The sequence below is a fragment of the Podarcis pityusensis genome, assembly GCF_964106645.2.
Source record: "Podarcis pityusensis genome assembly, chromosome: 2".
In the NCBI taxonomy this organism is placed as follows: domain Eukaryota; kingdom Metazoa; phylum Chordata; class Lepidosauria; order Squamata; family Lacertidae; genus Podarcis; species Podarcis pityusensis.
Window position 1 is genome coordinate 49,668,737 of NC_138029.1, and position 14,096 is coordinate 49,682,832.

Genomic DNA, 14,096 nt, shown 5'->3' on the forward strand with positions numbered 1-14,096 from the left:
GCGCTGTCCGGAGACACTTCTGGGTCACGTGGCCAGCGTGACAAGCTGCATCTGGCGAGCCAGCACAGCACACGGAAACGCCGTTTACCTTCCCGCTAGTAAGCGGTCCCTATTTATCTACTTGCACCCGGGGGTGCTTTTGAACTGCTAGGTTGGCAGGTGCTGGGACCGAGCAACGGGAGCGCACCCCGCCGCGGGGATTCGAACCGCCGACCTGATGATCGGCAAGTCCTAGGCACTGAGGTTTTACCCACAGCGCCACCCGCGTCCCTATTACCAATTGAGGTGGCAGTTATTAGGTGATTAGCTCTCTGACAGGTACTATGCTCATAGGCCTCAGAATGAAGTGTGCCTTTGCATTTTCTATGTAGATTATTCTTCATTATTGTGAAAATAATTGCATTTGCTTTACAGAAGTCAACTCATCAGCACATACAAGAAATAATGGTCCAGCTGCTGCGCACCATTAACAGGGCTGTCATTAGAATGGGAAGAGATGACACCTTAATTGTGAGTAATTGGTTTTGTAAATACATTTCACTGCTAGAGCTCTGGGCACACAAGCACCATTAGTGGAAGATGTAGAACTAGCAGGCAATAGCCACCCTGGCGTGTTTGAAGGCTGCAGCTCCCAGAGCAAAGCCCATCAGTACACAGCCATCCTGCTGCAGGCAGAGGGAACTAGCCAGTCCCCTTCCATTGGCCTGCCCAGGCCACCTGCCACTTGGCTTCTCCCCTCTAAGGCCAGCATTGGTGCAGCTGGCAAAAGTGGAGAAGGGGATGGTGATGTCCTTTCTCTGGTTTCCTGAGTTCATTTGTTGTTTATGCTGTTGGAGTTTTTAATGCTAACTGCCTGAGGTGCTTGTTTTGAAAAAGAAAAGCAGGATAAAAGAATACTAAACATTGTGTGGCAAATAATTGCACCTGGACAAATGAACAACCACAACAAAAATGCATAGGAGCATATTTTGCCAACAATAAGTGCTTTCCCAATTTTTGGGTGACCTCATCTACTTCAGAAGGTAAGAGATAATTGAGAGGTTTAGAACCTGTGTTGAGTGTTCTTTATCCTCATAAGGAGGCTCTTGGGAAGGTGCGCTGACTTGCCTGACCCTCATCTGTTATTGGTTCCTTTACAGCTAACAGTTTAGCTGTAGCAAAGAAGAAATCAACCCTGACAGTATTATGTATTTGGCAGATCAGAAGGTACTTGAATAAAATGTTGATAGCTAAGCATTTTATAAAGACAGGAAGTAACCACACTGTTGAAAACAGGGTACTTTTCAACAGAGCTTAAGATACTTTGCAAGAAAAAGGTACCAAGAAAATAAAAATAACTGTGTTAGTCCCCCCACCCCCGTACAGCATCGTTTGATATAGTTGGCTGTCAAAAAACGATTGGCTTGGAAATTTAAATGACAGTACGGTATCTGGCTGCCAGTTTGTTTGCAAATGTAAATACTCCAAAACAGCTGTGCTACAAACAGTGTTGATTCCTGTGCATTATTCTTCACATTTAAAAGCTACTTGTGTTCAGATTTGTTCATAATACAATGCCACTTACAGACCCCATGTGTTTATTTTGTGTTATCTATTGTGTCCATGGCTACCAGACGATCGCTTTTGTCTTGTGGCATCATAATGATGTCAGCTTGATTCCAACCGAGTTAATGCCTGCTTTTCATTGTGTGTTAGATTTCAAGCAGTAGAAAACATATATTATTAACATCATCTGTGAATTTTTTTTGTGTGAAAATGAGATTGTCCAAACTCAGCTTTGTTTTCATATATTGGTATATTAATTTTTAAAAATATATATTTTCAATTTTTAAGCTTCTGCATATAAGGTGGTCAAATCAACGTGGTACAACACCAAAGGTGCCTTTAACATGTCATTCTTCTTCCCATAAAAAATTCCAACCACAATAACTTGCTTCAGAGAATGATGTACAATGCTGCCCTCATAAATTTTAGCTGTGAAAGCTGTCTCAGCTGTGAAGTGAAAAAAAAGTGAAGCTCCCTGTATAAAAAAAACAGACTGTCAAAGAGTGATGTTTTATCTAGACTGGCATGTGGAAGGAGTACTTATAGTATCAAACCACACAATAGACACCACTGAGAAATGAACCAAATGACTACCATGTCCTAAAGTAGGCATGTAAGCTGACACTTGCTTAGTCATTTGTGGAGAATCAGAATACTCTCCTGGTGAATAGGCAGCAGTCCAGCTTTGTTTAAGTGGGATATAGTTTGGCTTCTTCTCTGGTGCATAGGCCTTTTATGAGACCTGGCAAGCAAAAATACTTGGTGGGCGAGTCATTTTTGTGGACTTCTTTGGAAGGTAGTCATATATTAATAATCATACTTCTAGAGCACTTTCAAATACTCCAAAGCAACAGTGGAAGACAGGTGAGTATTTTTATGCTAATTTTGCAGATGAGAGTCTGAGGGAATGGCTTGCCTAGGACCACATAGTGAGCTCATGCAGAGAACAGGAAACTCTGGGGACTTGCCAGTTCTCAGTTCCATCTCTTAGCTGCTATGCTACATCAATTTAAACAATCCCATGGTTGTTGGAATTGTCTGCAAATGAGTTTCCCCACTTATTTGGTGCCTACGCCCTCACAAACTGATGCATTTTGTTGTTGTTGTTGGAAAAAGAAATGCCTGTCTGAAGGGCTTTATAATTTTGCATTGGATAGATTTGCATTATCTTTATGATGAAAGCAGCTGTGAGGTTATATTTTATATAAAAAGTGGGCTACAACTTACTAAAATGATTGTAATAAATAATAAAGAGCTGTTTTTCCAGTTCCACAATAGCATATTTTAACTGGTATAGCTACAGCTGGAATTAAGACAAGTAGATGATATTTGATATTGCCTCCAGCGTGGAGAGGAAAGACTCAGGAGGATTGTGATGTTGGTTTGCTGCAATCCATTCAAAGCAGCCATTGCTTCTGCTATTACATCTACCTGACTAAGGACTACAGGGGCTTGTTTATAGATCACTTACAGGTCTCACCTGCTTCTGGCTGGAAGTGTTTCAGCCTTCATATCTAGTGCTTATATATAGCGTTCAGTGATGTGGTTGCTTCCTGCAGTGGCTGTGTCACACAGGCAGCCTGCTTTTCTAGGTCAGATATTCCTGGCTTAGGCTTGTTGCCTCTCATTTGCATTCTTAAGTTACTTGGCACTTCCTTGGTGCCAGGAAGGGTGCCATACATAATCAAAGTGGCACTGGGCAACCTTTTCAGCAACACTCCTAGATTTCTTATCCTTAACATCCTTGTACAAGTACACATATGTACAGTTTATCTCTTTCAGTGTTCACCAGCTTGGTGAGTGTTTTATGGTCATTTGTCTTTACTTTTTGGGTGACTGCTAAACAACAATACGGTCCTCATAATTGTTAAAACGGCATCCATTAATTCACTGCCACAGAAAGCTTTTCGCCTAAATATAATCTAGCAAACTCAATTATGTTTAGTCATTCCCACATGATATACAGGAAGCCAGGAGCAGGGCCCATCCTAGAGCAAATGGTGCCCCAGGCAAGGAGCATTCTTGGGGTCATAGGCAGCATTCCTCCTCCTCCAAACACAGCGAGTTGAGTTGATGCCAAAGAGCTCGATTTTGGTCTCCTCTGCCCACAACGCTTTCACCCAGTTCTCCTCTGGGTCATTCAGATGTGCATTGGCAAACTGCAGACAGGCCTGTACATGTGCTGTCTTGAGCAAGGGGACCTTGCAGGCTCTGCAGGTTCTCAGTCCTTCATGGTGTAGTGTGTTACCAACTGTTTTCATGGTGACTATGGTCCCAGCTGCCATGAAATCATTGACAAGTTCCCCCCCCCCATGTAGTTCTGGGCTGCTTCATCACCGTTCTCATGATCATTGCAACTCCATGAGATGAGATCTTGCATGGAGCCCCAGACCAAGGGAGGTTGACAGTTATTTTGTGTTTCTTCCATTTGTGAATTATTGCACCAACTGTTGTCACCTTCTCACCAACCTGCTTGGCAATAGTCTTGTAGCCCAGTCCAGCCTTGTGCTGGTTGACATCCTTGGACAGGTCTTTGGTCTTGGTCATGGTGGCTACTTTGGAATCTGCTGCATTGATTGCTTCTGCTGACAGGTGTCTTTTGTACAGGTACTGTAATGAACTGGGATTACAGGTAAGACCTCTCCCTTACAGCAGGTGCTTCTAATCTCAGCTCGTTCCTTACAGTGAAGATACCAGGTAGCCTGACATCTGGTTGATTGATAGGGGATCAAATACTTATTTCACTCATTATAATGCACATCAATCTCTGACTTTTGTCTTCTGGGTTTCTGGGGTTTTTCCTGTTGTTATTCTGTCTCTCACAGCTACAATAAACCTACCATTAAAATTATGGACTGGTCATTTCTTTGTCAGAGGGCAAACGGGCAAAGTTAGCAGGGGATCAAATACTTCCCCCCCTCACTGTATGTACTTATATTCGAATGTGTGTAGTATTCCTTCTCAAGCACACCAGAGGGTGGACACATATGGGGTAGGAGTGGGGCAGCACTAGCCTGTCTGAACTCCTGTCTGAACGGGCGGGTTGGTTTGGTTTGAACTGCCCATAATTTCTCTTGCATATGCTTTTTGTTAAACAGTTACTGCTGATGTGCATCTGCCTGAGAAAGGGAAGCGGATAGCTTTCTGATGACAGGCATATCCAGAATCGGGTACCCTAGGCAGTGAGTGGGGCTGACTAGGAAGGGCAAAACCTCAGAAAAGAAATCTGCAAGTGGTGCGACTCTTTCAAAAATAAGTTGTTTTGATATGGAGACAATTATAATGAAACTCACAGGATTTGATAAGCAAGGAAATTAATAAGGAACCCTATTGTGTTAATTTTAGTTGCTTTATTCTAATGGTAATTGTGCTTTAAATGCTGACAGATAAGCTGTGCTGAGCAGTAGGATTCTTCTTATTTTATGCATTGAGATGCCATGAGATACCCAGCAATTTGCAAAGTATCTAGGGGGAAAAGTATACCCCTGCTGCTTATCAGATTTTATAAAGTAACCAAAGTTAAGAATCTGCTAATATAACTCTCTGAGACTTGAAGTTGGTAGAGTAAGAGACAAATTAATTGCAGGAACAGACACTTTAAGCATATCTTAAAATGAGGAGTCAGCTATAGGAAACTTTCTTGTGAGTTTGTCTCTTTTCTTGCTTCTTGTGGCTTAACTTTTTATTTTATTACAAAAAAGATGACTCAGATTTGTGACTCACATGCCCCTTTAACCACATGATTGAAAGCCACTGAGAGACTGAACTGTTGACATGTTTGATATTGTATCTGTCTGTCTGTCTATCTTACTTTATATTTACTCATATATTTAATTAACTTTGGTAGGTTGCTTTGGTGTTTTTGAGAAAATGATGAATCTGATTTTAAGAAATGAGAATGCATGATTTTATACAGCAAGGACAATGTTAATGAACTGGGTAGCTGTCGAGTGAATGCTGGAAAGAGGTTGCTGTTGGTCAGTGACTAAACCAGGGGTGAGAAACCTGTGGCCCTCCAAATGTGGTGGGACATCAGCTACCGTCTGTTCCAGCTGGATGCCATGGATCATGGAAGTTGTAGTCCAATAACATTTGGAGGATCAGAGGTGCCCCCATCCCTGGACTAGGCACTCTACAGCACCTTTACTCATGCTTTGGCCCTGTGTGTTATACCCTACAGGTTCAGTAGGCGGGGAGGGAGGAGGTTGTAAAGTGCTTTGTTTTTTAAAAAAAAAATGGGGGAAAGGTGAAGTTCAGTTTCTAACGCTGACTAATAACATCAGCTGTGAGACTAGGAATATATTTTGTATTTCTATTTAAAATATTCTGTTCAATTCATTACAGTGCATATTGTGTGGTAACTGAATCTCTTGGTGTTTTCTTTTGCCATGTTTTTCTTTGTTGTGAAAGAGTTCTTTTCATAGAAAGTAGCCAGTCTGGTAGGTCTATTTGCTTTACTTCACATACTCAAGAAACTCGTAGGAAACATGATTAAAGCAATCCGCCATCAAAACTGCTCCATCCAGATGGCTATTTAACTGATTGTGAAAGAAAAGCATGAAAAATGAGATATATCTGTAGGCAGGTGGCCAAATGGCAGTGATATAGTGATGCTTACTACCTTTGAAAATGTATGAAAGCCCATCTGATGCACACCTAAAAAAAAAAGGTGTGTCATTTTCAACATGGAGCTGAATCCTGACCAGATTTTGTAAAACTGACCTTGGAAAATTGATAAATAAGTGGGGGAAAGACCAATTGGAAAACAAGAGTTTTGCCAGTTTTGAGTGAGTGCCTTTACCTTCAGTCACCATAAACTCTGCTATCAAGTTAGAATCCGGAGACAGAAAAAATATGTCCATTTATTGCAAAAGATATTATGCCAATAAAAGAATCTAGAAATATACAAAATAGTATATTTGATTAATACATTTTATCAGGAAAGTAATCTGTATTGGAACCTGCTTATTTTCCAAGAGTTGTCACTGTGGGTAGGAGGAATAGGTATTTATTATACTGTAGGAGTACATAAACCTTTAATTAAGATACTGTTCATAGAAGATTGACTGTGGTATTCTTAAATTTTTCTTCCAAAAGTTCACTTTCCTCTGTAAAGCAGAGTAATTTCAAGTACAGTAGTTTAAGAATATGTAATATGTGCTATACAGTATTTTACAAACATTCTCACTTAAGTACCTCATTTCACTTTTTTTTTAAAATGGCAGCACATCATGTATTTTCTGTATACAGTTAGTGTTACTGAAAGCTATCCCCAGCTTGCAGGTACATACAAAGGAAAACCTTCTGGAAGGCATTCCAGAGGTGTAGACTGTCATCATACACAATACTTTCTAACATAGTTTTTAAATAAAGACTTTTAAATATATGTAATCTAATTCTCAATGCTGAAATATGAGCATAGTGTGAACTGTCAATAAATTTTACTTATTTGTAATGTTGCATCAAAAATCTAAATAACAAGTGGGGTATGTGTTTGTGAGCACCATCCTTTTCCTGATGCAGATTTCCTCCTAAAGCCCAAATAACACATGTTCAAAGCAAGAGCCGAAGAAGGGCCTTGGTGGATCAGACCAAAGCAATCTTTTCTATGATTCTGCTTTCAGCTTGACCAGCAAGGTGGCTTTGGAAACTCATAAGCAAGGTATAATGCTGCTGTCTGTACTGTTAACAGATGGCTGAAATACCTGCTCACACAGCATATATCAGAGGAAAGGTGAATTCTGAGCCTCTCCCTTCCAGAAAAAGGTGACAATTTCAGAGCCCATGACACAAAACATTTGCAACAGGCTGTGTACATTGACTTCATTCATCATGTACCACCCCATGGAGAACTGTAGGTGCTGGGTTTGAACTGCTATAAGTGGCACCCCCTCCCCTCCCCAAGGCCTAAACCAGTCATGTTATTTTGGCACTGAGCCATAAACCCCCCCAAGAACTGGCCACTGTACTTGGAAGTAAAAATATACTACTAATAAATTAATTGTGAATAAACAAACCATTTCCTGCTATTTCATAACACTCAAACTCATCTGTCTCAGTCTGACAAATGATAAGACCAGGCCTGTGATTGAATGCAGATGTGGAACTTTCTTCTGCATGTTGCTTATCTCTGCTGGATCAGGACACCCATGTTCACATTAATAACATGTGAACTGGTCAGCTGTGGATGCTCAGTCTGTGACCTTGAACATAGGTTGCTGCAGATCCTGGAAGTTCCTGCAACTAGTTGTCCATATATCAGAATGTTGCTGTAATGCTGTGGGATAGAGGGATGGAAGAACACATTCCAGTGTTTCCATAAAGGGAGATGTGGTGGTAATGTTGAAAAACGTGCTCAGGTTAACATCTGAACTTGGCATCTGTGGTCCATCTTTAAAGGATGCTGCAACACAAGGGTGGGTAAACTAAAGGCACATCAGTAACATGGATCTCATGGCTGCAGATAACTGATATATTTTGGTGCTTGTAATTCATATAAGTCCATTATCATTTTAAAATGTAGCTCTCAGTTTATATCTGACAGGCATGCTAAATGATGGTGCAATATTCTTCCGGAATTGTTTATTCCAAATGGTGGAAAGTAACATTTTAGCTTTAAAATCTTGGTGTGATCTAAGAAACACATCTTAGAAAAATTGATTTGGGTCTCATTTGTCTCTCTTAGCATCACAGAAACTTACTCCTGTAGCCACGAAAATGAAAAATCCTCCTTTGCCAGCTCTTAGCTGGTCATGTGCAGTGTTATCTGTTATCAACAATGTGAAGCTATCCTGCAGTTCACAGAGAGGTATCCAGTGATCTGTTCCTTTCCTGACTCCCAGCATTCAAGGAACTCCTGCTCTTTTTAGAAGCCACTGAAAACTGTTTCCCCCTGGTGACAGGAGCTATAACATTGGCACTTACCACATGGATTGGACCAAGCACATGGAGAGTCTCCATGCCAGTGCCAGCAGCCTCCAGGAATGTGCACCTAGGAGCAACCACACAGGGAGAAAAGGGAGGACATGCCTTAGTGTTTTTCTTTCCTTCTATCAGTGTTCCACACAGCTATCTTTTCAGGAACTGGTTTACAACCCAACACTGTGCAATGTTATGTGTGCCTAAACCCATTAAGATAGGCTAGGCTATAAATATTTCTGCCTAAGTTAACCTTTTGTGCCGTCATGACTTATCAAAGATAAGTCTTATCTATTTGTTTAAACTACAAGTCCCCTGGACAGGAAGTACTTTGGCCTGGATCCTTTGATCAATCAATCAGTGTAATGAAGATTATAGACAAAAAGTTCTTCACTCCTGCCTCCCCTACTGCAGATGGCTGTACCTCCTGAAAAGCCTTCCCAGAGAGAGGGGGTTCCAGATCCACTGTGTATGGGGCTCAGGGTTTCCCAGGGGAAGGGAGCATGTCCAATTCTGGACATTTCTCCTTTCTCTGAGCAGCCCCCTGTGCTTATCCCCCATTGCTCAGGAGGGTTCCCCAGACATCCAGAGAAACTGTGCAGGGAAGAGGAGGAGGAGACAGCAAATTTTCCCTTTCTGAACTTCCTTAACTTATTTTTAGGATCCAAGACATCATTTGTTGTTTCAGAAGAAGTAATTTCCCCCTAGTTCAAAGTTACTTTGAGTAGTGCAGAGCTTTTAAAAAATATCTTATTTGTGTTCTGTGATTAAAATGGAATATAACAGTCACAGGGTGTTTTCCTGTGAATTATAGTTAAATATTTTATTGTATGAAAGATTTGGAAAAATCTGGTTCTCAACATTTCCCTACATCAGCATTTATGCTGAGTTCTAGATTTATTTAGAAGGAACACCTTTCTACAATGTGAAGGATGTTAGGTGCACTTTGGTACAATTAATACAGAGTTGCTATAAAGGTGTTTGTCAGGGAAAATAAGCTATAAAATCTGAAAACCAAAATCTGGCAGCTTCAGAAATTCTGATTCAAGCTAACCATAACAAGGAATGGGGGACCCAAATGATTCCATCATGCCCAAGTTATATTCATGTGACGGAATTGCTAAGAGTGTCAGATTCAGAAAGAAAACCAATGTTCCATTCATTTCAGAATTTAGCTGGATCTCTAACTATCTTGTTGCAGCCTTTTTTGAGACTGAGCTTTTTATGTATATTAAAGTAGGCACAGCCCTGACTTACAAGCACCATTTTCCCCTTCAGATCTTAGTTCCCCCAGTTCAAATGTTGCATCCAGACCATGGTTTGTCTGAATGAGCATCACGGCACACTGCATTTGCCACAAACGAGGGAGTGAAGGAAGAAATCAGAGTATATGAAGGAAGGGTTGTTCATATTTGAAGTCCATACAGCTGGACCAGCCCATACCCATACCCAGTTCTTAAGGCTTTCAAATCCACCAGAAGCATTTCTTTTTCTTTGACTTTCTTCTTATTTCCTGTTTCTCAGGGACTGGATGATCAGATGGTTGCCTTTGTAGAGCCACTACAGGAGGGCATTCTTTTACTTCATCCAGTGTTTTCAGAACCTGGTGAAACCTCCCTTCCTGTTGTCTGAAGTCATATTCTACACTACATAATGAAAACAGGGAGAGAAATATGTTAGGGGGTTTTCAAGTATGCATTTCAAGAAACAATTACGTTTGACACTTTGCTTGAAACGCTGCAATTCATATGGTCAGTCAGTCTAGAAATTGAATTACTGAGCTAATTGACCTGGCATGTTAGATTTGAAATAGAAATTTCTTCCCATATTTGTAACGAAGGTTCTGGATCTATGCATGTTTGTATAAAATCTGATTTGTATGTGAAGAGATTACCTTAAAAAGAGTTCCAGTTCAAATTATTGCAATTGGAGGTCATTTTCTTTTAAAATATTTCATTCCAATAACAGTTGAGGCAAAGATTTTGCTTTTCTGATTACTTTCCTGTGTGCTTAAAACTGCTTTAGTTAATCTGACAGATGGCCAAAGCTGTCAGTTTCAAGTAGGCAAATAATTATGCAGTAAAACTTATGAGAAGGATGTAAAAATAAATATCTTGCCATTTCTTTTCTGCATACTTTATTCATTCTTATTAAATGGTGTAAAAATATCTAATAAAAATATTTTTATTGAATTGAAAGGGAGCAGTCAGAGTGTTGTGGTAAAATACAAATCAATTAAATGTATTTAAGATAGCAGTACATTATTTAAATGCTTTACATTTTTAAATTTACATGTTTCCAGATAGCTCAGACTGTAATCAAACAGGATGTCAAAATTTAACCACTTTGTGTGTTGTTGTTTTTAATTAGGTCTCTTTCTTTTCTTCCTCTTTTTTTAAAAAAGGCCTCCCTCCAATTGCTTGATTTCAGATTAATAGTAATAATAATTTCAGATTAATAGTAATAATAAACAAATCAATAAAAGCAATTTAATTTAAAATTTAGTCATACGAACATAGGAAGCTGCCTTAAACTGAGTCACAACAGTCTCTTCCAATTCTACCCAGAAATGTCAGGGAATGAACATGGGGCATTCTACATTCAGAACAAGTTCTTTGTCATCAAGCTACAGCCCCTTTCTGATCTTTCATTAATCATGCGAATTTTAAGTTGATCTATCAAGATTTAATAATTCTGAAGCAAGAAGCAAGGGGTATTTGCGTTGTAGCAGGCCTAACCCTAAGAAAAGACTTTGCCTTCTATATGATGGGGTTGGGGTTTGTTTATTTATTTTCTGAAGATGGGACTTGCCGTCTGCGGTTTTTATAAGTACCAAGTACTAAAACAGCCAATAGGCTTACTGGGTTAAATTTTAAGTTTTTACTGTTAGTGTATAAACCCCTAAATAACTTTCTGAAGGCTCCCCCTATATTCCTGCACCTTGGTCATCTGTGTGAGCCTTTCCTTGTGGTGTCACATATGTGGTGGCTCAGACTAGGTCCTGCCTAGCACGCACTTTGTGGAACACACAGCCCTTTGAAGTTACACAGGCTGCAACATTGTAGATGGTGAATTGGATGCTAAAAACGTTTTGTTATTTTTTAATTTTTACAGGCTTTCCCAGAAGGATGAATTGACCTTTGGGCTGTATCTGATTTATCTTTTGAGAATTGCTTTATCCATTTCAACTTGTTGCATTTTTGTTGTTATATACTTCTATGGTATGTTGGAATGTTCAGCCGTTTATCAATATTCCACACAAATGAAAACATACTGAAAATGTTTAAAAAAATAAAATAAAAACCTGCCGCTTCATTAATTGTTTAAGGCATCAGTCCTATACTCAAATAACTGGAAAAAAGCTTCACTGAAGCCCAACTAATGGGTAGATCTGAGATATGCAGGGCTCAGGCTGTGAAGAGTGGTCTGACTTACAGCTGATAAATATGCCACAGAGTGACTTTCTGCTTGTTATCCAATTACCTTTTCCAGTGTGTTGCCATTATCTTCTACCCATTTTAATTTGTAAACTTGTAGGTGGTTGAACTCTGGATTTAGGCCTAATGTTTAGCTTATAGAAACATTCAGCAACAAAAGGGAAAATGCTTAGTGTTTCCATCACATTATGGTGTGTATCCAGAGAACCATTGTCAGAATTCCTTTGGGAATTGGGCTTTCCCACCTACCAAGAAGTCATCTCTTGTGGTTGGACAATTCTCTCACATCATGGTGATGTGGTGCAGTGGGGGTGAGGGAGAAATTGGGGTAATCAGAAATCCCTGAGTGAAGTGGTAGGGGTTTTTCTGTTTTTACCATATCATGCTGAGGTTCTGCTCTGTACTATTAAGGAAGAGAAACACAACTGATTTATCGATGAGGGATTTCACATAATATGCAATACAACAATATGACTTAAAATATCATGGAGGATAAATCTATGATGGCTACTACAATGACTGTGCAGTTTCCAGGTTTCAGAAAGTACCAGTTGCTGGGTCTTACTTGTGAGCTTCCCAGAGGCATTTGGTTGGCCTTGTGTAGAACAGTAAACTGGACTAGTTGAACATTTGATCAAATCCAACAGGGCTGCTGTTATATTCCTATGAGAATAGAGCTTAGAATATGCCACCCACATGAATAAAAAGGTATTATGCAATTTCTGCTAATTTAAAAGAGTTGCTATTACTAAAGCAGCTGTACATCCTAACACTAGTTTGACTCAGTTTGTCTCTAGCTCTTCTTCCCGCTGTTCATTTTTCCTGCACCCAGGGACTGCTTTGTGTTGCTTACAAGGCACTAAGTTAAAATGACCTGCAGACCTAGAAATGTGAGGTGCAAATTTTAATTGGAAGATTAATCAATTAAAGTGTTAGCTGATTTATTGAAAAGGGCCAATTTTAATTGGTCAGGCCAAATTTAATCAGTGGAGCTGTGATTTAAAGACCCATTTGTTTATTTTTTTTAAAGGCTATTTGACTGTGGTGTCTTGCTGTAATAGGCAATGAAACAGAAAATAAGAAAGATGACTTTCCTTTTAATAATGTGGCAGCGGTTGTTCATTAAGTTATCTTGAATTTCCTTCAGTATCTCAAAAGGCACTTCTGGTTAGCCTTTGTTTACATGCAAATATATTTAGATGTAATTAGCTGAAAACATATGAAAACATAATTGTTTGACAACCCTCCTAGAAAAAGGTTCTGATGAGAGCTGTGGTTCAGTTATTTTCTATCTGGCTAGATGTAGAACAGTCCAAGTCTTTCTAATTATTCTTACCTCATAAAAAAATGAGCAGGTTTTTTTTTTTGGGGGGGGATATTCTATCTGCTATGGCCCTCAGACTTAGTGTTCCTGAGCTGATATGGACCCATTAACTATCTCATCCTGAGTAAACACACTGACATGAGATTCTATGTGTATCCCCAAAATCCCTTCGCATTTGATCTTTGACGATTAGATCACTGTCTCTTCTGAGGATAAAGACCCTGTTGTCTAGGAAGAAGCCAGTGGCAGCACCAAAGGCCCTTTAATTAGTAGGGTCTGGATTCTCCAGACCAAACTACAGAACTCTGGCAGCTGCAACAAGCCAGGGCTGAGGCAACTCTATTCTTTCCTGCCCTTAGGTGCTGTTTGTGGTCTTGAACTCTTGTTTTTGTTTTTTGTTTGTTATTATTTATAAAAGATTTTATTGGACTGCAAAAGTACATGTCTTGTCTCTCTTATCAAGTTGTACAGTCTTTTCTACAGATCAGTTACATTGGTTATGAGACATTAGTGTTGAGTACAGTATAAAGAACCTTTGGTGCTGTCTAGGGTCCTGAAATTGCTCTATCATGAAGCTGGTTTGGGCGGTCCCCTGAGCCTGCTTTCACCATCTTGCTTGCATGTCACCCAAATGATGGAGATTGCTGTGGATCAGGGTATTAATGAGGCAACACCATCTAGAGCAGAATGGTTCTGGAGGTATTTTGGTATTTCTAGTACAGGCCTCCTTCACCATCACTTTATTTTTAGTGGGAAATTATACGTGCGCCCTGGGTGTAAGTTAGACATCCCTGAAAACGTGCTACTGATGAATTGGAGAGAATGGGGTAAATGGTGGGAAAGGTAGACTTTTAATGAGCATTTTCGCCGAC

The 14,096-nt window shown here is 39.8% G+C and overlaps 2 protein-coding genes across 4 annotated transcripts in view; one reads left to right on the top strand and one right to left on the bottom strand.

Moving 5' to 3' along the window:
- DOCK2 (dedicator of cytokinesis 2) overlaps positions 1 to 14,096 on the top strand; it is a 255,858-nt gene that overhangs the window by 85,046 nt on the left and 156,716 nt on the right. For both annotated transcript variants that reach the window (XM_080995208.1, XM_080995209.1), the window contains one exon: positions 415 to 510. In XM_080995208.1, the coding sequence (XP_080851334.1) occupies positions 415 to 510 (96 nt within the window). The remainder of the gene's footprint in view (positions 1 to 414; positions 511 to 14,096) is intronic.
- INSYN2B (inhibitory synaptic factor family member 2B) overlaps positions 6,388 to 14,096 on the bottom strand; it is an 80,429-nt gene continuing 72,720 nt past the window's right edge. Inside the window, exons 4-6 of one of the 2 annotated variants that reach the window (XR_013982891.1) lie at positions 9,913 to 10,109; positions 8,470 to 8,536; positions 6,388 to 7,948 (exon numbers count right to left, since the gene is read on the bottom strand). Coding sequence is in view for 1 of the 2 variants with exons in the window: in XM_080995256.1 (XP_080851382.1) it covers positions 8,344 to 8,536; positions 9,939 to 10,109 (364 nt within the window). In the remaining variant the exon portion in view is untranslated. Of the gene's footprint in view, positions 8,537 to 9,912; positions 10,110 to 14,096 lie in introns of both variants that reach the window. The other variant, XM_080995256.1, reaches the window with a different exon arrangement.